Raw genomic sequence first — 25,444 nt, forward strand, 5'->3', positions numbered from 1 at the left:
CTTTAGTGAACATGGAAACACCGTCGTCATCTGCAACACTGATTCACCAGTAAAACCCAAGTAGTTTGACAAATGGTGTTGATTGGAGACACTTTTTTACATTCACTTATTGATACATTTTTGCTAAAAAAGTCACTTTTTCTTCAGTTTTCTGTGTTTTGACATTATCATCTTTGTATTTACTGTGAGATTTTATGAACATCTACAGCAGGGGTGTCAAACTCGAGGTTTCTGCCTGTTAAAGGGAAGTTTTTCCTCGCCACTGTCACCAGTCACAAGTGTTTGCTCCTGGAGGATTCTGTTGGGTTTCTGTAAATTGACTTAGAGTCTGGATTTGACCAACTCTATATATAAAATGTCAAGAGATAACTTTTTTTTTGTGATCTGGCGCTATATAAATAAAATTTGATTGATTGAGTGATTTAATTGGTTTTCCCCTGTAAGTCGCTTTGGAAAAAAGCGTCTGCCAAATGCATAAACATAAACATAAACATTTTGGTTCAGCGGCCATATTTAGCCCAATTGGATGTCAAGCGGGCCAGACCAGTAAAATAATGACTTAATAACCTATAAATAATGACAAATCCAAGTTTTATCATTTTATTTTAGTACAAAAACACGCCAGTTAAATTTTGAAAATATTTACATTTTACAAAAAAGATGTGAATAACCTGAAAAAACAGAAATTTCATTTGAAAAATTAGTGCAATTTTAACAATATTATGCCTCGACTTATTATTTATACATGTACATTACACACAGTGTTCCATAAACATTTGGTAACAGGCAGAATATTGTTAAAATTTTGGAGTTTGGAACTAAAATTTGAACAATTTCTACAATATTCCATCTCTTATTATTAAAAAAACTCCAGATCACAGTGGATCCATAAATGCACAAAACACTTAGTAACAGGCTGAATATTGTTAAAATTGCACATTTCAAGTTGTTCATCTTTGTTTTTATTTATGTATTTATTTGCATTTTATTGTGAAAGAGTAGTTTTGTAAATGTAAATATTTTCACAGTGTAATATTATTTTTTTCACTTAAATTTTTTCTACATAATTTTTCACAAAGAAAATTTGTCGTTGTCATTATTTATGGGTTATTGTGTTAATATTTTTACTGTAGATCACATTGGTCTGTATGTGGAACCTGAACCAAAAGGATTTTGACAACCCTGCAGGGCCGGAATGGAACCTCTGGCGGGCCAGATTTGGCCCCCGGGCCACAAGTTTGACACCTGTGATCTACTGGCTAAGTAAATAAATTGCAGGAAAATGTCTCCTATTCACTGATCAAGACAAAATTCAGAGGATAATATCATTTAAACATGGTGATAAACTGATTTGGAAATGTTAGAAATTCATTTAAAAGTTGCCACAAAAATAATACTTTTGTTTGAATACTTTGCTTTTGTTGTTTCTTGAGAGATGAAATTATGTAAATACGGAGTTTTCACTTGATCGTGTTCATATGATTGAGCAAGTAACAGACACACAAAACATATATGTTCTTATTTGTTTTATTTTACGGTTACCAGATGAGCAGATACATAATTTTAGAAAAGAAACTGATATTTGCAAAAAAATTATAATACAATTTTCTCAATATAGACTATTTACAGAATGAAATGTAGTCAAACTGAAATAGCATTTTGCCTCTGTAATCAAGAGGACAAAGCAATGAGGGGGTCTGAGCCGGCCTCCACAGACCAATAAATATAAACTGTATATATTATGTATGCTGCACTCAGCCAGGCATAGACAATACCAGGGCAAGTTAGTTCTCAACATTATTCCCTTAATCAGTTCGTGTACATCACTGTGCTACACACATGCGCGCACACATTCACACACCCCACGAGAAGCTTGACACACAAGTGCACACGGGCCAGAGAACAAACTACAGCTGGGTTACAACAATGGGCCATCTTAACTCATGAAAGGAAAGAAGATAGCGAAAGAAATGTGTATGGAAATACCCGTCATTGTCCTCGTTCAGGAGGGAGAAGTGGCTTTCTGGTCAAAGCTCGCCGGAGCTGGCTGAGTAGCACTTGACATTTGGCCTGATTCAAACAGCCAATTCTACAAAAAGCTACCGAGCTGGAAAATCTCTCCCAGTCTCACAGATCCTGCCTTCTCATCTGCCTCCCTCCCTCCCATTCCTCTGTATCTATCTACCTTTCTTCTCCCTCTTGTTGCCACTCTTTTTATCTCGAGCGGGAGAGGCGCCAGGACAATGGTTGGCCAAAGCCCCTTTTCCTTTAGCCTGTTTTTCCCTTTGGGAAAGAGAAATAAATAAATAAAAAATGCACACGAAAGCTCCTATCCACGCTGTATTGAAACAGGACAGACAACTGCACAATCACGGAACAAGCACAAGAAAAGACAACAGCAAAGTAAAGCTATGGCAGGGGACGGGCTGGGGGACGCTTGTTAAGGGACTTGAAGGACACTGTACGCTCACTGCTTGCCAGCCACTTTACCTTGTCGCTGGGCACCACCTCTCAAAAATCACCCTCTTTGTGCGTGGCGGGGGGAAAGAATTATGACTTTGTGCCGATGAGCGAATACACACACTTGCATAAATCATCCATCTTGTTTGGCGGTTAATTACTCTTGTTTACCCTCCGAGTAACCTCGGGATGGGGCGGCGCGATAGGAGGGAGCCTGGGAAGAGGAGATAGCACCAAATAGTAATCTGCTGATGCTGTTCATCAGTGTGCAATTCGCAGGAGTAAAAAGCACAGAGTGGGCCTGAACCTGGTGTTAGTGAATTAGACAAGGTTGCCCAGGGTCTGTGGACGGCATCTCCATCAACATCCAGGCCTGACCGCAGCTGCTCACTAAGCTGTTCTGGGGTCAGCTGGTGAAGGAGCCACGCTGAGGCGGCTCGGCGCAGGCCAATCAGAGTGCTCCTCAGGATGTACAGCAGGCTCTGATCGTTGCTTATTTCATTACGGGGAAAGCTACATAAATCCACAAAATGGAGAGGAAGAGGCACAGAGGGAATATTTGCATTTCTCCTCTCCTATCATCCCTTCAATGCCGCCCTCCCTTCCCCAACACCACCCCTTTCAATCCCTCCCCATTTAGTGCAGAGTGACTTTAATCATCACTTTCGCCAAAACACATTAAGCCGGTGTGTCCGATGTTGAAGAGCAAAGGGGGGGCTGAAAAAACACAGAGTGGCGCATTAGATTTGCAACAGTGATGCATCACTCTGGCATTACTTTGGAGATTAAAGAAGGGACGTTGCATTTCAATTGAGTGGTGCTGATGGTTGCCTGATAGATGGCTGTCCTCCTGTACTGAACCCAACAGGAAACACCACTGTACAACAGCAGGAGGAAAAGTCACACTTAGAACAGGTTTTCCAGACATCAATCACAAATTTATACCCAATTTTCATAATGTTGTCAAAAAGAAAATGTAAATTAATGTGTGTTTCCATCCATTACATTAATGCAAATATTAAACGTTGGTTCTTCCTCGCCTTCGTAACCATTTAAGACTTTGCTGGTTAGATGTAGTACTTCATACAAGAACATACAACCTGAGCTGTTGACTGAGGAGCTGATCGAAGTATTAAAAAAAAACCTGGCTTCAGCTGAGTTCAGATTCACCTCCCAAACCCAACAACAGGTCTGGATCATATGTTGTTTCAAACTTTTCTCACATGTCATGTTTGTCAGAATTTACCACAGTTCGTTAAGTTTGTTTCTGCAGCTCTTGATAAAAGTTGATTATTTTTTGGCTGTTTTCCACGTAATATGGCGTTTGTGTTTCTTGTATTAAGTCAGTAAATGCTGCAGTCTCCTTGTGCATCTGTTTACATGTACCTTTTATTGATTAAAAAAAAAGAAACGTATTGGCAATATTTGGAGTGTTTTTCAGCAATTCCACTACACACTGCACAAACTGAAAATATGAATAAAACAGCTGGATGGAAACGCACCTACTAACCCTTAACTTCCTTTCCATTCCATTCTTCACTCTATTTAATTCATTCTTCCTCTAAAACCACCCTTTTTTCTTCATCCCTAAACCTCAAAGCCTTCTCTGCCTTTTAACCCCCAATTGAGAGAACCTCTACATCGAAAGATATTTATGCAGCTGTTTGATCATGTTCTCAAGTCAAAAACAACACCTCCTTTGTAGGAGGAGATAATACTTTAAAGTGGATTGCATACATTAAACTTAAGCCAACACACAACGCGACTTTGCCTGGTCTTTGTGTTACTGCATCTGTATGAAAGGATGGATGTAAAGTGCTTGAAAGCTTAGGACAGGCAGGACGAGATAGAGAAGAGAGTGTAGGAAAACAAAAAACTGAAGGCGATGAACCGAACTGGGGGGGGGGTTAGCACAGGGCTCATTGGGGGCAGGTTCAATATGGAGACAGAGAGCTTAATAAACAGGGGGGGCACAGAGAGGAAGAGGAGGATGTGAGGGCACAGGGAGTCCCCGGGAAACAAAATGACAATATGTATTTTGTTGTACAGTTTCAGAAAAAAAAAGAAAAAAAACCCAAAACAGAATCACAGTCAGTCAGTCCAAGGGCAGAGCCCACCAGCAGCCTGGCCCAGTGGGGGAGCTTTCCGGTCATGTGTCTATCCAAACCCCTCGGGCCTATGTTCACCCTGGCACCCAGCTCTGGTTGCTGTGCACTGATGGAGGGCAAGCAAATGCCCCTAAGCTCATGCCCATTCCCATGCCCAAGCCTTGGGACAGAGAACCGTCAAAGTTAAAGTCCATGTTTTCTGTGTCCATAAAGTCATTGAGCAGAATGGAGTCTACATCACAGTCCAGGCTGTTAGGGACATTCTCCATCTCCAGGTTGGCAGCCATTCGACTGTGGGAATTGTGTTGTTGCCCCTGGTAACCATTATTCCCCGATTGGTGGTTGTTGTGGTAGTAGCCGTGCCAGGAGTCGGTCATGCCCTGATGATGAGCTCCTGGATATGGCTGGTGACGGGGGTGAGGCGCTGAAGCCAGGCGACAAGGGTCCTGGGGAACATCCAAGACCCCCGCAGGATTGGGTGGCAGGGAAGGGGACGTGGGAAGGTGAGGACGGGGCCCGTAGAGGTTTGAGGTCTTGAGGCTGTAGGGCTGCAGGATGTCAGTGCTGACCCGCGGGGATAAGGCCTGGGGGTGGGGCCCGTTGTGCATAGGGTTGTGGGAGTTGTGGTTGTGCATCTGGCTGGAGCGAGGGTTGTGGTCATGGCTGGGGCTTACTTTGTTACTGTGACTGTGCTCAAGCGTTGGACCGTAATCGTGGGCAGGGTGAGGCTTGTGACTGTGGCTGTACTCGAGGCTGGCTTGGTGTTTGTGACTCTGATTGTGGTTCTGATGGTGGGTTGTGTTCTGGTCATGAACTGAGCTGTGGCCGTTGTGCAGACTGGGATTGTGAGCGTGCTCCTGGTTGTGATTGTGGTTATGATTGTGATTGCGGCTCTGATTGTGGCTGTGTTGCCTATGAATGCCATTGGTTCCCTGTGTCAATAGTGTATGTGTGTCCCGCCCCTGGCCAAGCACCGTGTCCTTGTTGCAGTATGGAGAAGTTCCGGTCAGGAGACTCTGAAGTGCATTGTTCTCTGAGTAGCCCCTCATCACTCGCTGGAAGCTGACAGGCTTGTTCTCCTGGATGGTCTCCATGGGTGTGTGGTGCCGGAGCATGCCCATGGAGGCTTGCCCATACAAGGGCCCGCAGTAGGAGCCCTCCGCCTTGGGCCCAGGCACATAGGGGTAGCCGTTGCATTTGATTTGCGGGGGCTGTGGGTAGCTGCTCTCATCTAGACTGATGGCCCCGGTGAGATCTGTGAGCTGGGGCAGCTCCACAGTGGGGCAGTGGCCCCCCGTGCCTAAAGCTGGGGAGCGAGTGCTGGTAGGGCTTGGGTACAGCCGTGGAGAGGCAGAACAAGACAGTCCGCCCTCCTCCGGTTCATCAGCCTCCGCCTCAGCCAGAATCGGTGACAGGCAGCCACTTAATGTGGAGGCCGAAGAGGAGGTGCGGGAGTGGAGGTCCGTCCAGGTGTCGTACTCCTCACCACCCATGCCCACACCTCCTTTCCCTGCTGGACTGCCATGCTCTGGGGAGCTCTGCATTGCGGGTCCGCCTCCTTGACCTTGTGCCCGCCCAAGCCCCATGGCGCCTGCTCTCTTCCGGCTGATGCGACCCTTGGTCTTCAGGTAGCGGGTGCCGTTGTCTACAGATGCTGCACGTCGTCTGGGCCCCTTCCCCATCTTCCCCCCCTTCTGGGTTCAGCATCCACCAGGAACTCTTCCCCGTGCCTTCATTTTGCACTCGGATGAAGCGACTGTGCAGGGACAGATTGTGTCTGATTGAATTCTGTAACAAAGAGAAAGATGGAGTGGGAGAGAAAAGAGAGAAACATTAATACCCGAGGGAACACTTAGGGTTAAATAATAATTTCTTGAGAACACAAAGTCATTTCAAATTATGGCCTAACTATTAAGGCTTCACGGTGAGCGAGAAAAAAGATGGATAAAAAAACAGAGCGAGATGGAGGGGAGAGCAAAGAGGGCAGCGAGAGTGAAGGACCAATCGATACCTCCCCTGACCAGCCTCTCCTCTCCACACGCGCTCACTGAGTCATAATATGGACATGGGTGCAGCCTCCACATCAAACCATCACCAAGGTTACAGAAATGAATCACGCGAGGCAACCCAATCACAGACAGCCCATATCGATTGCAGGGCCTCCAAATATGAGAGCCTGAGATCCAGCCAGAGACAGGGAGGGAGGGAGGGAGGGAGGAGGGGAAGGCGTTATTTGGCAGGAGAAGATCTGGAAGAGCACCAGAATGAAAAAAGAAACCCTCATACACAGGCCTGGAATCAGATAGAGACCAAGTAAATGGGAGGTTAGGCTGAGGGGCGGGACATGCTCATTTCAACTCCTTTACAACCATGGCACAATTAACATGACCCCAGGCAACGGCGGCTGATATCAAACTGATGAAGTCCTGATGGGCCGTTCTACTGAATTCGTACTGCTGTCCCATAACAAAAAAAAAAACACATTTAAAAAGCAATTAAGCATGCCAATCTTAGATGTTTACAAAGATCCTTCAATTATCTATTGAAATCCAAAATAATATAGGAGTAAACTTCACATCATCATTAGTACTTTCAATTGAGAATGTATGCTTCAAAATATAACTCTAAATGTCAACATCAAAAATGTATATTACTGTTATATCATTCTATTCGGGTTTCTAGAAATAATCAAAGGATCTTAGTAAACACAAAATATTCAAACTTTTTTTGGCAGGATTTTAAATGAACAAATTGAAAATGCAAATAAAAAAGTGGATATAAACGCACCTAATGGCATCATATACCACTTACTAAGCTAACATTAAGACGTAATTATCTGATTATTTTACTAAAATTAAGTAACATAACAGCACTAAACTTGATATGATGTAAAACTTCACGTGAAAAGGTCTGAGTAGTCGCTTTTCCATTGACCCTCAAATTGCGTAAATATAACTTGCACATAAAAATTTACCTAATAGAAAAATGACAATTTTGCCAAAAGTCTTATATTTCGATTAAAAGTTTTTGTATTGGCAAGAGGTGGTTTTTCGGGCGTAGCACAATTGGTATAGCCCACAAAACTGAATTGGAAAGACCTTCTTTCGTAACTAGAGTCAGGTGAATTTAAAAAACGGATGTTGATGGATGTTAAAACAAGCGAAGAAAAAGATGAAACATGTCGTGGTATGTGTGGACACACCAGGAAACCTGAGCATTTTTTCATTTAGTACAAGATAGAGTGGTAATATATAATAATAATGAATATATCTGTAAATGAACACCATATTTACGTTTGTCGCCACGTTTATGGAATGACTTCTCGTGTCATCTCATGATAACAAACAAACAAACAAATCATCGCATTTGTGATTTAATGGAAAAACCGACATTACGCACTTCTGTTTTTTTTCGACATTTAGTAAATATTGATAAAGTTTTGCGCAGATGTCCAACGGGAAAGCGAGTAATGTCTAAGTTCATCCATGCTGTATATATATTTGGAGCTTTTATTGTGAAATATAATAATGGAGGTGGGATTCACAATGCACAGCAGTCGATGTCTTTTGCTATTGTTTTGACTCAGAGATGCCTAGCAGCCCAAATTACATACTGTGCATTAAAACGCTTTTAAATTTGTCTTCTGGTTTGTGGGATGGCAGTTTGTACCAATTCAGTGGAATGGCCCTCCTACGATCTGCTTTAAAGTGAGATGGTAATAGAGGTTGTGGGTGGGTGTGGAGTAAGGGTGGGGGTATAGAATAAGCCTCTGAAGACCCCTGTTTAAGTGTGTGAGTGACGGCTGTATGGTTAATCCAGAGCTCTGCAGCAGCAGCATTTGAAGCCGGTGCCAACCTGGAGTGAGTTGATGAGATCTAAGCCTGCCTAAAGGAGAGCTTAGCAGGGATACACATCATCTCAGCTGGCCAAGTTAGTCTAAGTACAGCATGTTCATCCAAATCTTTCCTGCTTGTGTCATTATTCACACTCGCTCCAGCTTTCCTCCCTTTTCGCTTTTCTGCTTTTTCTTTTACCCCTTCACTTGCTTTTTTTTGTCTTTTAGAAGAACAAACCCTCCTCTCCTACCCCATCCTCTTCCTCTACCTCTAGCTCTACCCCCATGCATGCAATCGCACACTTTTCTTTTCCTCTCTAGAGATATCTATCTATTTCTGCCTTGTTTATTACCTGCACATAGCTCACAATCTCTGTCTCCTGATATCTCGAGCCGTTCTCTATCTTCATTCACTCCCCGCCTCCTGTCCAATTTTCCTGCTCTCAGCCCCATTCATCTCCCTCTCTGTGTCCCAGCGTCTCTTGATCACGACATTGCTCATTCTCTCCCTCTCTCTCTCTCCACATCCATCCTCTCATCACCTTACACAACTTCCGCACCTCCTCTCTCCATCGGCTTTCATTCATTCATTCACAATGAAAAGCCGGCAAACAAACAGCAGAAGAAGCAAATCAGTGTCCAGCGGGGGAGAGGAGGGTATGTTTCACCCTTCAGTGTAGTCCACAGGTGTCAAACATGTGGCCTGGGGGCCAAATCCGGCCCGCCAAAGGGTCCAGTCTGGCCCGCAGGATGAATTTGTGAAATGCAAAAATTACACTCAAGATATTAACAATCAAGGATGTCAAAATCATTTTAATTCACGTTCCACGTAGAGACACATACAGTCCAATTAGATTTCAAGTGGGTCAGAACCAGTAAAACAGGGATGTCAAACATGCGGTCCGGGGGCCAAAACCGGACCGCCAAAGGGTCCAATCTGGCCCACAGGATGAATTTGTGAAACACAAAAATTACACTGAAGATATTAACAATCAAGGACGTCAAAATAATTTTAGGTCAGTTCCATCTAAAGTGGGTCAGACCAGTCAACTACTATCATAATAAACTATAAATAATGATAACTACAAATTTTTCTCTTTGTTTTAGTGTAAAAAAAAAAAAAAGTAAAATTACACAAAAATGTTAACATTTACAGACTAGCCATTTACAAAAATGTGAAAAACCTGAACAAATATGAACAACCTGAAATGTCTTAAGAGAATTCAGAGTAACTGTACCAATATTCTGTCTGTTATTAAACATTTTGTGTATTTGTAGATCCACTGGGATCTGTAAGTTGTAATGAACATGTGAAAATGAGAAGCTGAGGCCAAATAATGGCATAAATTGTTAAAATTGCACTTCAAAAAAAAAAAAAAAAAAAAAAATCATTTTGGTCATTGTTGTTCATGTTTTTCCACATTTTTTAAAGGATACTTTGTAGGTATAAAAACTTTGATAGTATACAGTAATTTCACTTTTTTCACTCCAAAACATAGAAATTAGACATACAAATTTTGCAATTGACATTAGTTATGTATTATTGTGTTATTATTTTAACCATCCGGCCCACTTCAGGTCATATTGGGCTGTATCTGGCCCCTGAACTAACATGAGTTTGACACCCCTGCAGTAAAATATTATCACAATAACCTATAAATAACAACCCCAAATTCTATCTTTGTGTTTTTTTGGTGTGAAAAAGTAAAATTATTTGAAAATGTTTACATTACCAAACTATACTTTTACAAAAAACGTGAATAACCTGAACAAATATGAACAAATGGAAATGTCTTAAGAAAAGTAAATGTGATTTTACCAATATTCTGCCTGTTACTAAATGTTTTGTGTGATTGTAACGCACATGTGTAAATGATTAACTGATAAACCGAGGCAGAATATTGTTAAAATTGCACTTGTTTTTCTTAAGACGATTCAGGTTGTTCATGTTATTCAGATTTTTAAGGAAACTTTGTAGATGTAAACCTGATCATAATAGAATTTTACTTTTTTCGCTGGTATTATTTTACTGGTCCGGCCCACTGGAGATCAAATTGGGCTGAATGTGGCCCCTGAACTAAAATGAGTTTGACCCCCTGGTGTAGTCCATACAGTTAGCATACATACCCCCCCCCCCCCCCCCCCCCCCCCCCCCCCCCCCCCGACTCTAACTGTTGGACTCGTTGCGTCAAACTGGACAGCCAACCAAAGGAGATGATGGCTCTTTGTTGTCATCATGAAAAGCACAGCATCCAGAACAGCAGGTAATAGGTTTCTCACAAAATGTTTACAGGGGGATCTTGGCTTTAAGCGGGGTTTGAATGAGTCTTATATCCTACCAACTACTATTCTCATTCATGTAGAAAAGTGCCACACACCCAGCCCCTCAGCATGACTCCTAACAGGTAATTTCATCCCGTCGTCCCCTCAAATCACACTGCTTTGACTAGACTCTCTTTTCACAGATGCGGAAATTGAACAGAAAGGTTGTAGTAATGCTTTTTTTCCACAGTTCAGTGGGGTCCTCTTTAAACATCGGGTCGGCAAAATTGCCTGAGCTCAACATTTGGCGACAAAATAGGCCGGCTGCACTCCTCAGCCGCGGCGTGCTACGGTGTACAGACTTAATCAAAGCCAAATTGAATGATGACGCCATGTGAATGAGGCCGCCAGCCGAGGCGACCCGCATCAGGTGATCTAAGAGCGGCTCCCTGACAGGTTCCTCCGCAACATGACGGCTCCGGCTGGGCGTAGCCATGGCAACAGAGTAAACCAAAAGAGGGAGAAATGAAGAGAGGGGAGGTGATGGCGGGAAGGAGAGGAGGGGAGGGCGGCCGATACTGTTTGATGCTGCAGGCAACTCCAAACAGCCTTTTATCTGAGTCTGTCAGATTCCTGCTTCCAATCCACCAGGGAGGCTCAATCACCAGTAGTCCCAACGCCTCACTACCTGTACCAAGCTGTGATTAGCAGGCTTGTGTGTGTCTGTGTGTGTGTGTGTGTGTGTGTGCAGACGGAAAAAAGAAGGAGTAACCGTACAGATACCAGAGCTACAATTACACCACAATAGTAAACTGCTGTTCCTTCCCGTACTGTACTGTACATAATATGACAGCTCTGTGCATTGTCTTCTATGCATTGTGTGTTAGCAGTGCAATTGGCAGGAACAATGGTGTCACTGTAGATTTCTGCAAACCACCAACACATATAATATTAACATTTGTGAGCCAAAAATATCTATCGTTTCAACATTTCTTTGTTCACTTGCTCTGTGATTGTTTGGTCTTTGTTTGGTGGTTGTGGTAGATGGTTGATTTAGAACAGGGGTGCCAAACATACGGCCTGCGGGCCAAGTCCAGCCCACCAAAGGGTCCAATCCGGCCCGTGGGATGAAGTTGGATAGTGTAAAAATTACACTGAAGATATAATCAACCAAGAGTGTTGAGTTTTAGTTCAGGTTCCACATACAGACCATTGTGATCGCAAGGAAAATAATAACATTATAACAAGGGATGGGAATCGAGAACCGGTTCTTTTTGAGAACCGGATCGCAGTAGCTCGATTCCTTGGAATCGTTTGCCTGCCTGCTTAACAATTCTGCTTATCGATTCCGCCGTTGTTGCGCATGCGTGATGACGTCATGCGTACCCTGCATTGTTTTGGTCAGAACGTAGCCAACATGGCGTTGAGGCAGAAATGGTCCAAAACGATGACACCAGGGACACTTGTAACACTTGCAAAGCTTCCATTTCTTCTAAAGGGTGGAATCCCTCCGATATGTTCAAACATTTGTCCACAGCATGTGATTCATTTGACACGCAACTTAGAGGCACTTGTGAATCTAGCGGCAGAGTGAACACCAGGCCGTCATCCGGGCCCAGTTCTGGTTCCGGTGCGGGCAACAAACGTCGTACCCCCTTAAATACAAGTTTCTGAAGGTAGGGGAAAGGAAATGAGGTGCACAACAACAGGAGACGAGCAGAGTTGATCCGGTTCCACATAGTGGAAATGCGGCAATAGAGGAATTAGTAAAACGTCTTTAGCTTCACTGTCACTGTACCCCCCTCCCCAAAACCAGGCCCAGCGTCATCTGTTATTATTTGTACATACTGTATTTATTATAGTTTCTGTGCAGAGATGGAAATATATAGGACAGCTAATGCAAACACACCCATTTGTACTCTTTTATTCCCTCACCCAATGAGAATCGATAAGAGAATTGATAAGGAATCAGATCGATAAGCAAAATCAATAATGGAATCGGAATTGTTAAATTCTTATTGATTCCCATCCCTAATAATAACCTATGAATAATGACTCAAAATTTTCTTCTTGGTTTAATGTGGAAAAAATATCATGTTATGCTGATGAATAATGACAACTTCAAAATTTTCTCCTTGTTATACTTCAGAAAATAATATTAAAAACAAACATTAAATTATGAAAATCTTTACATGAACAAATGATCCTTTAACAATAAAATGAGAATAACCTGAAATTTCTCAAGAAAATTAACTGCAATTTTAACAATATTTTGGTTGTTACTAAGTGTTTTGTGCCTTTGTAGAACTGATCCACAATGCACATGTATAAGTTGAGGCATAATATTGTTAAAATTGCACTTAATTTTCTTAAGAAATTTCAGTTTTTTCATGTTATTCACATCTTTTTTGTTTGGATAGTTTGTAAATGTAAATATTTTCATAATTTAATGTTTTGATTGTTTTGGGGTTTTTTTGCACTAAAACAAAGAGGAAAAAATAGGAGTTGTCATTATTTATAAGTTATTATGCTATTTTTTTTTTTTTTTGGTCTGGCCCACTTGAGGTTAAATTGGGCTGAATGTGGCCCCTGAACTACAATGAGTTTGACACCCCTGATTTAGAACATTTCGAGAGTGGAGTTTGCATCCTGACTCCTGCAAGATTTTACTTTTGGGTGATTATAGACCTCTGGCTAGGGGAAAATTGTGATTTTATTTAAATATTGCTGGGATTAGAATACACTGTGGATACACTGTGACTCCTTTATCGGGGTTATGGGAGGGCTTTTAGATTATGACTGACCTTAATTTGGCATATGATCTACTTTTCAGAAGGATTGTACAACTGTGTCATTAAAACAATGAATAACAGCAATGTGAAAACTTCCTTAATCAGCTAACAATCATTATAAAGGAAAAAAAAAAGCTAACAATCATTATAAATGGCCTGTTCATCAGTGTAATTTCTGTATTTGACAGAGTGTTGCACTGTTTTATAGGTTCGTAGCATTAACATGCTAACACAGGCTGCCAGATCATTGAGTTTATTTCAGTCCATTTATAGTAAAACTTTAGTATCTGTCTATGTTTAACTGTTTGTATCTAGTCCACATTAACTTTCAGAGTTTTTTGAACATGTTGTCCTTCTTCTGCTATAGAAATAATGACAAAGTGTGTTTATCCGCTGCAGGTCCAGCTTCTGAACTCCAACATGCATTGAGTCAGATTTACACAGGTATTTTCGGGTAATGTGAAAGTGTGAAAATGTTTTTCATGATTATAAAACTCCACTGGGACAAAATTAGCCTCCACAGCCTGGGTAATTAATGGAAACACAGCAGCAGTAAGTACAGGAAAAAGTGACCAGTGCCAACTTCATCTAGATATTCTCAGTGTTGTAATACATTTGGTCCAAAATGATGCAAAAGTGCTGAGTTTTCTGGTAAGATACAACAACTAAAATCCCTCACACTCAGCCTAAACCTCAAGACACCAAAGAAAAGTAGAGGAAAACTTTTAGCTCGACTGTAACATGCCTGTATTCTATAAGAGGTGAGAAATTCATGAATCATGACTCTACCACTACATTTCATCATATACATTTTTTCCACATTGCGCAGCTGTACATTAGCTCCATTGTGGGCAGATTGTGAGTCATTTTATTTAAATGAGATTTCGGATTAGGGTGTAGTAAAATGAAAAGGCAATATTTTATAATACATATAACACTAACTAAATGCTGCCAGTGTCTAAATCAGGGGTGTCAAACTCATTGTAGTTCAGGGGCAACATTCAGCCCAATTTAACCTAAAAAAATAATAGCATAATAACTTTTAGATAATGATAACTCCTATTTTTTCCTCTTTGTTTTAGTGCAAAAGAAACAAAAGGAAAAAATCGAAAACATTAAATTATGAATATATTTATATTTACAAACTATCCAAACAAAAAAAAGATGTGAATTACCTGAAAAAACTGAAATTTCTTAAGAAAATTAAGTACAATTTTAACAATATTATGACTCAACTTATACCTGTGCATTATGGATCAGTTCTACAAAGGCACAAAACATTTAGTAACAGGCAAAATATTGTTCAAATTGCACTTAATTCTCTTGAGACATTTCAGGTTACTCTCATTTCATTGTTAAAGGATAATTTGTTCATGTGAATATTTTCATAATTTAATGTTTGTTTTTGCACTATAACAAGGAGAACATTTTTAAGTTGTCTTTATTCATCGGCATAACATGATATTTTTTTCCACATTAAACCAAGAACAAAATTTGGAGTCATTATTTATATGTTATTATGTTATTATTTTCCTTGAGATCACAATGATCTGTATGTGGAACCTGAACTAAAACTAGTTCAACATTCTTGGTTGATTATATCTTCAGTTCATCCTGCGGGCCGGATTGGACCCTTTAGCGGGCCGGATTTGGCCCACGGGCCGCATGTTTGACACCCCTGGTCTAAACCTAAATTTAACAAATGTTTAAACATAAAAAGATTTTATCTAACGAAGTGGGAAAGTGATCAGATAGAACAATATAATGTACAGTAGATATACATGTCTACAGAGGTTGAAACATATTTTGTGCCTGTGGATTTCAGAGCAATTACTTTTTGTTTTTTTTTCCTGATGACTGGATTGGATTCAGTCTTTTCAAGCTCAAATTCTTGAATCGTCCGCTAGTTTTACATGTTCTCTGCAAAAAGCACGGGAAACTAGTGATGGGCAGGCCCATTATGTGAAAACAGGAGAGTAATCCAATTAATCATCAACAAATTACATGAAACAGGAAGAGGCAGGAAATGTTTGTTCGGTAGTTTCCCAGAATAAACTACAAAGGAAACATTCATATGGATACATATGGATACATAGAGCCTAAGCAACATGAGGTCTAAAGAAAAAGTATGATTTTTAACTGGAAGACATTTTATATTTTTTTAGTCTTAGTTTAGTCTGTTATTTAAGTCACTGAAAATATAAGGTAAAGCAGGGACAACATGCAATAGAAGGGTGGCATAGTGTTGAATGCCTGTTCATTTATAGTTAGAAAAACCGAAAGAACATAAAGGTCAACTTGTTCCTGGCTGGAACGCAATTCTGCAGATCTAAAGATACATGATCATATGTGGCTGGAAAGTCATTAATTGCTCATGTTCTGGTCTTTGGCTCAATTCTCTGCTTAAAAAAAAACTTCTGTCTTCAGAAGTTTGTGTCAGTGTTCAAGTCTTTATGTGGAGAAAAGGAACCGTGTGAAGGTTGGTCCGGTGGAGGATCGTGTAAGCAGGAAGTAGGGTTAGTTGCATGGAAAAGTTGTGTAATTGTTTGGGCTTTTGATTTGGACCAAGAGGAAAGAGCTGCAGGAGGAGCAGCTTTAATAGTGTCCAACATGATGTGAGGTAGGGCTGCTTGATTATAGAAAAAAAAAAAAAAATCACGATTATTTTAGCAATAATTGAAATCACGATTATTAAAAACGATTATTTGTTAACCTTAAAGTTGTTTATTTTTTTCTTGCAAAACAATGTAAAATATACTCTTTAAACATAAATAAAGCTTTTAACCACTAAAACAAAGTATGTTCACTTTTGTACGAAACAAAAAAATCTTTGAATGCAAATAAGTGTACTGTAAATTCAAGTATGTTTCCTTTTGTAAATAAATAGTGCACTGTATGTATCAATGTAGTATGAAACATAGTAAATTCAGTGGCGTGCCGTGAGGTTTCAGTTCAGGCCTTCTGTATACATCAGCCATCTGGAATATGCACGTTAGGGTTATACGGGTTAGGGTTAGGTTAGTATGGGAGTTGCAGCGTTAAGAGAAACTGAAGATTGCATTGCGGACGAAGTTGTTTTTATGCGTTTTAGTTTTTCATAAGATTATGATAAAGGTCGTGGTGGTTAAACTTTAGATGGTTACAAAGGTTTGTTGTGTTAGCAGTCGGTGCGGACACAACTACAAAACACTTTTTGAACCTGATGTGTTTTTGCTCTTCGTCTTCTTCATCAAACCCAAAGTGATTCCATACAATTGAATTTGACCTTCCTTTTTTGTTTACCAAGCACTTCTGCTGTGATTCTCCTGCTATTTTTCCAGACCGCTAGGTACAACTTTCCTCTTGGGGTGGACCTGCCGGCTAGCTGGCAGCAGTAGTTTAGAGGGGGGCGGGGCTGAACAGCTCATGGTAGCTTGCGTGCGTGTGAATTAAAACAACTCAAAATTAATAATCATTTTTTCTCGATTACATAATTTTTGTAATCGTTGCGTCTAATAATCGAAATCGTAATTGAATTTCGATTAATTGCACAGCCCTAATGTGAGGTTCAGTTCTTCAAAGAGTGACTGCTGACTTTTGCTTTAATGTTTCAGTACATTTCAGAAGTTATTTTCACACCTAATATTCAACTGGTCTGAGTTTGCGGTCCACACTGCACTTTGTCAAATGAACTGAACCTTTTGAATAACGTGTTCCCATCCTTGCCTGTGGTGGAGCTACATCAAGAATTACTGAAAAAGAAGACAAGATAAACCTTGCTCATCTATTGTTTCCATTTCTGCCACATTTAAATCAAACATGGAGCTGCGTTGTAGTCCACTTCCTGTATTTGGTTCACTTGAAGCAGACCGAGACCTACATTTACCAGAGTTCACTTTAGCCCCTTTTACACAGCACTTCTGTACAGGAATATTTCACCTTTATTCTGGAAAGATGTATGTGTAAACAAAATGGTGGGATCATTTGGTCCCACCTCTGTCACAGCTCTGTAACACCTCTGGAGGTAGTAACACAACCGTGATAAAAGTGGGATCATGATTCCAGAACACCTCTTGTTCCGCAACCAAAGTGTTGTTTTGATGACGTATTGTGTGTGCGATGCCCACGCTGGGGGGGGGGGTTAAAAGTGAGCGTGGGCCGTGTACAGTAAACAAACGTATCAACGCAACCAGAAAGATGTCAAACTGGGGAGACGCCGAGATCCACGAGCTGTTGTCACTTCGGGTGGAGGACTCTATACATGCTAACATTTGTGGAACGGTGAAAGACCATGGCTCAGGTGGTAGAGTGGGTCGTCCAATAACCAAAGGGTTGGCGGTTTGAATCCCGCGGTTTGAATCCCGCTCTATCCTAGTCAGTCCGTTGTGTCCTTGGGCAAGACACTTCACCCTTCTTGCCTCCAGTGCCACTCACACTGGTGTATGAATGGGTATGAATGTTTGGTGTTGGTCAGATTCATCCTACGGGCCAGATTGGAACCTTTGGCAGGCCGGTTTTGGCCCCTGGGCCGTATGTTTGACACCTGTACTCTAGTAGAAGTACTGATTCAACGTCGTCCTTCCTGTAGGCACGAATTGGCAGCCACACTTCTGTCAGTCTGCCCCAGGGCAACTGTGGATACACATGTAGTTTACCACCACCAGAGGGAGAATGTGAGAGCGAACGAATAATGGATCAATAATGTAAAGCGCTTTGGGTGTCTAGAAAAGAGCTATATAAAATCTAATCCATTATTATTATTATTATTATTATTATTATTAACTCTAAAGAGGTTAGCAACACTGCTACGCTCGGGGTATTTCCAACATGCATGTTATAAATCACACTATACGCTGCATCACCGTCCCTTTGATTCCAGAATGCAGGTCCGCTGTTTAAAAGTCCAGCCTGTCTCACCTCTGTTACTCCTTTTGCCTTGGCTGTGGAAATCGGTCAATGGTGGAAAAAAGGTGGGATCACCATCTCACCTTTTTTCTGGGATCTCTGTGTAAAAGTGGCTTAAGCTGATCTGTATAAGAGTTTGATTGCGCGTTCACACCTCCACAAACAAACTGGACTTTCTAAACAAAATAATCAGAGATCAGTTAAACAGAGCCGGTGTTAACACTCCCATAGCCTGTAGTTTTACACCTTTACTTCAGGAAAGACGTTGAATCAGTACTTCTACTAGAGTACAGGTGTCAAACATGCGGCCCAGGGGCCAAAACCGGCCCACCAAAGGTTCCAATCTGGCCTGCAGGATGAATTTGCAAAATGCAGAAGATATTAACAGTCAAGGGCGTCAAACTAGAAAATAATAGCGATAACCTAGAAATAATGACTCCAAATTTTCTTCTTGGTTTCATGTGAAAAAAATAATATGACATTATGCCTGTAAATAATGGCAACACCATTTTTTCTCTTTGATTTATTGCAAAGAACATTAAATTCTGATAACCTTTAATAATAAAACTTCAATAACCTGAACAAATATGAACAACCTGAAATAATGTATATAATTTTAACAATATTCTGCCTGTTTTGTGTCTTGGTAGATCTGATCTGTAATGCACATGTAGAAATCATAAGTTGAGGCATAATACTGATCAGATTTTTCTTCTTATTATTTCTTTTTATTTTTCTTCAGAAATTCCAGTTTTTTTTCCGTTATTCACATCTTTTTTGTTTGGATAGTTTGTAAAATGTAAATGTTTCCATAATTTAATGTTATTTTTTGCATATAAAACTTGGAGTTGTCATTATTTATAGGCTACTATGCTGTTATTTGACTGCTCCGGCCCACTGGAGGTCAAACTGAGCTGAATGTGGCCCCTGGAAAAGAAAATGAGTTTGACACCCGTGTACTAGAGTAAACAATGTGTGTACTTTTGCCACCCGTCATCATTTTTTTTCCCAAACAGATCTAAACAAAGCACAATCAAAACTTGAGCGTAACAAAGTCCCACCTCATTAGCGAACAGCCAATAGCCATCGAGTCAGTCCCAGCAGGTGAAGAAACACAGTGAGAGGAAATGTGTTCCTGTGACAAGATTAATGTGTCCAGTATATCAGTGCAAGTGTGGTGCAGAGGAGAGTGTGCAGGTTTTTATTGCAATCAAAGAGTATGTAGCAGGAGATGTCACTGATTAGCACCCTATCAGCCCGAGAGGAGGAGCTGATCAGCGAAATCTTTCCCTGCAGCCTTTGCTTTGAATGAAACCTGCAGACTTGCAGCTCTACGCGGCACAAAGCTGCCGATCCCCGCCTGAGTGTATATATTAACTTGTCAGTAAGACTGATTCTGAAGTGGAGAAGCCTGTTCCCTCTGCTCGCAGCCTTTGCCTCTCCGCTAATGCAGGAAGAGATGGACTGTTGCGGAGAGAGCGGTGACTGAATCTGTCCACACATCCCCCTCGTTCCTCCACAGGGAACACACTGCACTGTATCCAGCTCCACCACTGTATATCATACATAAATAGTGACTCAGGTTGACCCTGACACACTGCTGCTCCCGCTTGCACTGAGTCAGGGGATAGTCAAGCCAGTGGTTCGCTAATGGTCCATGGACACACAGATCTGTCTATTCTCACACTTTTTCCTTTTCAAAACGCTTGATTTTTTTTCCTACTCATTGATTATACTGTCGCTGTGAACACTACCCTACCAGAAAGCAACCACATAGCCCAGTGTTTTTCAACCTTGAGGTCGGGACCCCACGTGGGGTCGCCTGAAATTTCTAGCAATTGATAAAAAAAAAAAATTAAAAATTACTAAAGTGGCAAGGTTTCACTGTAAAAGGATCAGCGTTATTCCAATGCAAACTTTGGTGCTGCTGGTGGATATACACCCCAGGTGAGCCTCGAAATAAGACCCTCTTTCCTCCTCATTTTAGTTTAACCCTTTGAACACTGGTTTCAGATGTTTGTGGTGCAAGATTTTATCAGTTTGAGAAAGAACAGACTGCACCACACAACTTAAAAAGGGGATTGGGAGCAGTTAATGCAGTGTTTTTTAACCTTAAGGTCTAGAGCCCACATAGGGTCGCCTGGAATTCAAATGGGATCGCCTGAAATTTCTAGTAATTGATAAAAAAAATGTAATAAAAATTTACATTATATAACCTAAATGTCGTGTAAAATGTACATTTATTTGCAACATAGTATAGCAAATTATTACATGATCAAAAACAAATTAATTTTAGCAAAAAAAAAGTCTCCATGTTGAATGTCTGGGGTCGCCAGAAATTTGTGATGTTAAAATGGGGTCACGAGCCAAAAAGGGTTGGGAACCACTGACATAGCCTTAAATATAACCTAATTGTCTTGTAAAAAATAAATAAATAAATAAAAATAAATAAATAAATAAATAAATAAAAAAAATAAATCATCATTTCTGCCTTCAATCAGGTCTTATATCTTAAAGCTCAGTATGGTTTAATGATTTCAGGGATTTTCTTTTATTTTTAACGTTCCACTCCTTTTTTTGTTTGGTCTCATGTTGTTTTTATACATTTTAGGGGTTGCCATACAAATTTTAACCAAACCTTTAGAAAACGGGCTGTGAAAATGTGCATTTTCATACATTCCCATCCACTACTGCTGTGTAAATATTACATTTTGGGTGAGCATCATCCGCATCATCAGGGTTAAAAACTTTGTCAGATAGACAAACTATTTTATATAATGATACAGCACCTGATATTTTTACTGAAGCGCTGATTGATTTAACCACTGGCCTTTATCACACTCATCTCTTCATACACGGTGGCATTTCATTGCTATTTTCATCTATTTCTGGGCTTGTCTTTGTTTCTTGTATTAAATGAGTAAACGTTGCAGTCTCCTTATTGATCCACACCTGCATCCACAAATTATCTGCTAAACGTGTTTCAGTTGTACTTCATGATATTTATCTTTTATCAATTCACAAACTTTTCCACCGCTCACAAGTCTTCAGATATTTTTTTTTACCCTCACTGTCTTTATAAGATATTTCACAAAATACCGTGCTAAAAAAACTAAAAACAACAAAAGACTATGTAATAAGCACAACTTGTTTTTCTAGTTTAATGAACAGTGACTAGACTTCTAACCCAGGTTTAACAAATCTAGTGAATTAAAATTTGCTCACCTCATTGTCTGTTTTTTCCTTAATAAAAGGCAATTTGGTTATATTTAAGAGTAATTTGTCTTCTTTCTAAGAGGGTTGTTTTTTTTGCCATCCCTGTCTTCTAAGAGCCCCTGAAATACTAATGCTGTGTGTTGTCGTCCACATGTTGCCGTGTGTTCACATCCTCAGTTTCAGAAAAGCAATAACAGAACAATGGCTAATTTTCTTGATTATTATTATTTTCAACTCCCTTCTCTCATTTTTATTCTGTATTAGCTAGCTAATGCTAATTGCATCTATTGCATATTATCCCGTTTGTGTTGCATAGCAACAAGAATGATGTAAACCTTTGCACTCTTTTCCCTCTTGCTGGTTCTGTTACTAACAAACCTCAGCTGAGTTCTGGGTGAATTGTGAGATTAAAGCCTGTTATATTAATTCTACCAAACAACCATATTTTTCTAATGACATAAATACCTCTTTATATGTGAGTAAAGTCAAATCTTTTATAAAGCCTTCGTGGTCACACTACCATGTACAGTATGTTACAACTTGACACATGTTCACCTCCATGTACATGCGCACACACTCCCCCCCACCCCCCCACCTCACCCCAAACTGGCAATCATACTTAATCCCTCTCCAGCCTGAGTAATCCCCGACAATCCGAGGCTAATCCTGGTTAATTCTGGGCACTCCTCAGCTGGGTTTCACCCTGAAACCACAGAGACAGGGTGGGGATTGGTCGGATCATGCCGATTGAGGGTGGGCGCGCCGTTGATAGACATAATTGGTCGAGGCAGTGATTGGGGAGCCAAGAAAAACAAGCACAGGTTTTCCTGGGTCTTTAACATTTGTCCAGATTGACCCCTTCTATGTCCCTTACTGTTGTCGCCGCTTTTGACCGAAAACATGTTTTTCACCACAGTCCAGCGTGTTAACATTTTCTCACTAATACTCCGCTGTGGAACACAGTCTGTCTGCTATGACACATGAGCTGGGGAATTAACATTACAGGGATGGAAAATAAAAGACCAGAGTGGCGTATACAGTATGAGCCACTCCTCCAAGGTAAAGGGGCTTCTGAGAAGTCATTAGCCTCTATTCAATCAGCTCTACCTTCCGAAGCTCCTGGCTCAATTCTTCTTAGCAGCTATTGATCCCGATTCCAAAATGAAGCACTTAAGACCCCTTGATCAAGCTGCTCCTTAATCTAGCGTTAAGGAGCTTGAGACCTTTTCACCCCGTGTCTCAGACAGACTTATTACTTTGGCACACGGGTACAGTAGCAGTAACACAGTACACTTGACTATCACAGTCTCACTTTGGGTTTAGAGCCTGATTAAGCCCCTTTGGTGCAGAGCAGGGCTGTGGGATCACTTTTACTCTCTGCCATTTTGAAAAACTTGTCAATATACACCAAGCCGAGAGTGTTAATGAAGCAATATGTTACTGGCAGAGGATGGATAGATGGGGCTTTGTTAAAACACGGAGTCCTGTGGTGTTTGAAGGCTCCACTGTGGGCCTGTTTGATTCAGTTTGCACATGGAAAGTACCGAATATGTGTGTTCAAACTGTTGCTATACTCATGAGAGCGTGAAAACAGAAGCAAAGAGGAAACTGATTTACCTTATGCTGCAGCTCTGTCAGCAGTGAGAAGGGAAACAGGTTGCAGAGGAGTTCTACTCCTGGACGGTTTTATAGGCTGCTTTTACCTCTCTATCCTCACAGGAGAGAAGCCTCTTGGAGGGGGGGGGGCGTTCTTTAGAGGATTCAGTAGAGCATCATGTAGTGGATTTTATAGGGCTTTCTGCTTCACATTTTAAGGAGCCCACCTCTAATTTATGACGCATTCCATGCACCATTCAAGAGGAAGGTTGTGTTTTAAATTCCATCCAGCGCTCCATTAGATGTGGTCCAGCACAATCCAGCTGAGTGTTGTGGGGATTGTTCTACACCGTCTTGTTGAGAAGTAGTGAGACTAGGCAAAGCCGCTTTCTCCCCTTGCTCGACCATTATTTATTAATCCATTTCACACAGCCAGGAGTCATTATGCACGGTCCTGTCAATGGGTATCTCTCTATGCCGCGCATTTATTTGATAATAAGCAGGAGTGGGGGAGAAGATAAAAGCGCTGACTGCGTTCATTGTGGAGCATTTTCTGCGGGCGGGGAGACTTAAATGAGAGCAGCCAGGCTCTGTGTGGGAATGGGTCTCGTCTGCTAAGCCTGTCTGGAGGCAATCGATGGAAATTAGTCAACGCTAAAGATTCACTTCCTGTGACTGATGTCACGGGCAGCGCTTGTCTCTTTGAAGGGAAATAAAGAAGTGGGAGGATGAGGGATTAATGGGGTTGGAGAAGGTGTGAGCATGCCGAGTTTGGGTGGGGGCTAAGCTGGGAAAAAAGATGCTATTCTTGTACTGGATTGCAGGAAAATAATAGTGCTGCCGCTACCACTAAAACATCACAGCCAACACAGTGTGAAAAGCTGTGAATACTCAAATATTACTTAGCAGCTGCAACAATATCTGAGATGCTATCTTTGAAACATGTTTAGTTTACTGCGGTAAAGAATGTGTGATGTGAAGAAAAAATGCACAGAATAGATTTTTAAGATCATTTCAGTCATTAACCCTTTCATGCGTACTGGTCACTCCAGTGGACAGTTATTCTACAGATGTTTTCTTACATATTCATGGATTTTGTTGTTTTAGTTTCATTTCAGCTGACACAGTGGACGCTCATGCATCATCCCTTTAATACACTGACATTCATACCGTTACTGTAACCTGATCTGCACTAACACGTTTGAGTGTAAATCAATTGCTTATTATTGTTATTAGACTGTAATTAACATTTTTTTGCATATTATCTCCATCAGAATATGTTAAAATTTGAGAAAACATCAGATTAGCTGCTTTAAAATGGTTCTTATTTCATAGTTTTCACACAGTATATCAGTAAATATGTTTCTTTGCATGGTGTCCAGCTGAGTGGACACTTTTGCAACTCCATGGAAAAAAGGTTAAAAAAAAAATTTCAATCACTTTGTTTTTTAAATGCCTAGAGCACAGGTGTCAAACATGTGGCCCGGGGGCCAAATCCAGCCTGCCAAAGGGTCCAGTCTGGCCCTTTGGATGAATGTGTGAAATGCAAAAATTACACTGAAAATATTAACAATCAAGGATGTTAAAATAATTTTAGGTCAATTAATTCTAAAGTGGATGAGACCAGTAAAATACTATCATAATAAACTATAAATAATGAAAACTGCACATTTGTCTCTTTGTTTTAGTGTAAAAAGTGTAAAATTACACAAAAATGTTCACATTTACAGACTAGTCTTTTACAAAAAAATGTGAATATCTGAAATGTCTTAAGAGAAGTATGTGGAATTTTAATAATATTCTGCCTGTTATTTAATGTTTGGTGTATTTGTAGATCCACTGTGATCTGTAAGTTGTGATTCACGTGTATAAATTATAAACTAAGGCTTAATATTGTTAACATTGCACTGATTTTACTAAAGAATTTTCAGGTTGTTCATATTTGTTCATGTTATGTTCAAGTACAATTCATAGATGTAAACATTTTAATTGTGGAATTATAAGTGTATTTTTGCGTGTATTGTAGGATATTTAAGCATATTTAAGTGTATTTTTGCTTGTACTGTAGGATATTTAAGCATAATTAAGTGTATTTTTGGATGTATTGTTAGGATATTTATGCATATTTAAGTGTATTTTTGCTTGTATTGTAGGATTTTTTAGCATAATTAAGTGTATTTTTGCATGTATTGTAGGATATTTAAGCATATTTAAGTGTATTTTTACGTGTATTGTAGGATATTTAAGCATATTTAAGTGTATTTTTGCTTGTATTGTAGGATTTTTGAGCA

General features: G+C 40.4%; 1 protein-coding gene across 1 annotated transcript in view; it reads right to left on the bottom strand.

Annotated features, from left to right (window-relative positions):
- Nucleotides 1–1,513: 1,513 nt before the first annotated feature.
- The window catches only part of foxo6b (forkhead box O6 b), an 81,929-nt gene continuing 57,998 nt past the window's right edge, over nucleotides 1,514–25,444 (bottom strand). The window contains 2 exon segments of the mRNA XM_030147535.1: nucleotides 1,514–6,259; nucleotides 6,261–6,356. Coding sequence (XP_030003395.1) covers nucleotides 4,643–6,259; nucleotides 6,261–6,356 — 1,713 coding nt within the window. The 3' untranslated portion in view covers nucleotides 1,514–4,642.

The sequence above is a fragment of the Sphaeramia orbicularis genome, chromosome 11 (assembly GCF_902148855.1).
Source record: "Sphaeramia orbicularis chromosome 11, fSphaOr1.1, whole genome shotgun sequence".
Classification (NCBI taxonomy): Eukaryota; Metazoa; Chordata; class Actinopteri; order Kurtiformes; family Apogonidae; genus Sphaeramia; species Sphaeramia orbicularis.